Below are 1,087 nucleotides of genomic sequence, written 5' to 3'. Positions count from 1 at the left end.
ATCATCATGGTAATTATTACAAGATGCCAAGTTAGTTTCTGATCCAGTACACTGAATATTCCATAAAATTTGTTGATAGTCTCCATCCCCAAATTTAGAATATCTAAATATTGACACATCTAAAAGTAAAGTTTATCAGTGCAATGTTATTTGTTTCTATAAAACAGTAGATATACCTGCTGCATCTTGGTCATATCCAAGCTGCTTACAAACAACTTTAGTTTCATTTTTATCCCAGTACCGACCACAAGCAGTTCCCCATTCTCCATTGATGCAAACTTCTACTCTTCCTTCATCTGGTGTAGTACCATTAACCAGTTGTACACTGCCATTAATACAGTCAGTTAATACTGTAATGGAAGCGATTCATTATGAGCAATATATTATACTTAACCTCTCTCTGAACATTTCACACCAAGTCACCAACATCAGCTGAGTGACTAGCATAATATGGACTTGATGAGTAAGTACAATGTTCTAATCTATCTTCATTTCCAGTACATCCTAAATAACAAAACACCACTGGACCAGATCCTTGACCAAAGTAAGCATACCCAAATATCAAAGCTCCTGCAGTCATTGAGACAATGTAATATAGAATTAGATAATAGATTTATCATACGTGGTGTCTGATGACCAAGTTTTCTGCATACAACATGAGCATCTCTAACATCAAATCCATAGCTATCAACAGTACCCCACAGTCCATTACTACAATACTCTATTCTCCCTTCCACTTTATTAGGACCATTAGGACTAACAAGACGCATAGTACCAGTAGAACAATTTCCTATGGCTTTATGTTTAAATGCAACAAATAGATCAAAATTGACTAGCTATATACCTGGTACAATGCTTCCTTTACATCTAACTCCAGATATTCTGTACAAACCACCATAACTATAGTAACAGCTTGTTGTAGTAGAGTTTAAACAAACATTCAAACTTGATTCATTCCCAATGCATCTCCAGTTGTACAATGTTGGTATTCCATGTCCATATCCAAAAGAATTATAATAATAAACAGGTTGTGCATCTATAAATATGTGTATAGTGTGTAAACCTCATGAGATCATTATAATTCACT

General features: G+C 34.6%; 1 protein-coding gene across 1 annotated transcript in view; it reads right to left on the bottom strand.

Annotated features, from left to right (window-relative positions):
- Window positions 1-836: 836 nt before the first annotated feature.
- Window positions 837-1,087, bottom strand: part of LOC105315194 (deleted in malignant brain tumors 1 protein-like) — a gene marked incomplete at its 5' end in the record, with an annotated part of 8,905 nt that continues 8,654 nt past the window's right edge. The window contains one exon of the mRNA XM_020005337.1: window positions 837-1,036. Within this exon, the coding sequence (XP_019860896.1) occupies window positions 837-1,036 (200 nt within the window). The remainder of the gene's footprint in view (window positions 1,037-1,087) is intronic.

This window comes from Amphimedon queenslandica, unplaced genomic scaffold (assembly GCF_000090795.2).
Source record: "Amphimedon queenslandica unplaced genomic scaffold, v1.1 AMPQUscaffold_11519, whole genome shotgun sequence".
NCBI classification, from domain to species: Eukaryota; Metazoa; Porifera; class Demospongiae; order Haplosclerida; family Niphatidae; genus Amphimedon; species Amphimedon queenslandica.
The sequence above is the reverse complement of the archived record's forward strand: the minus strand, read 5'-3'. Positions and strand labels throughout refer to the sequence as shown.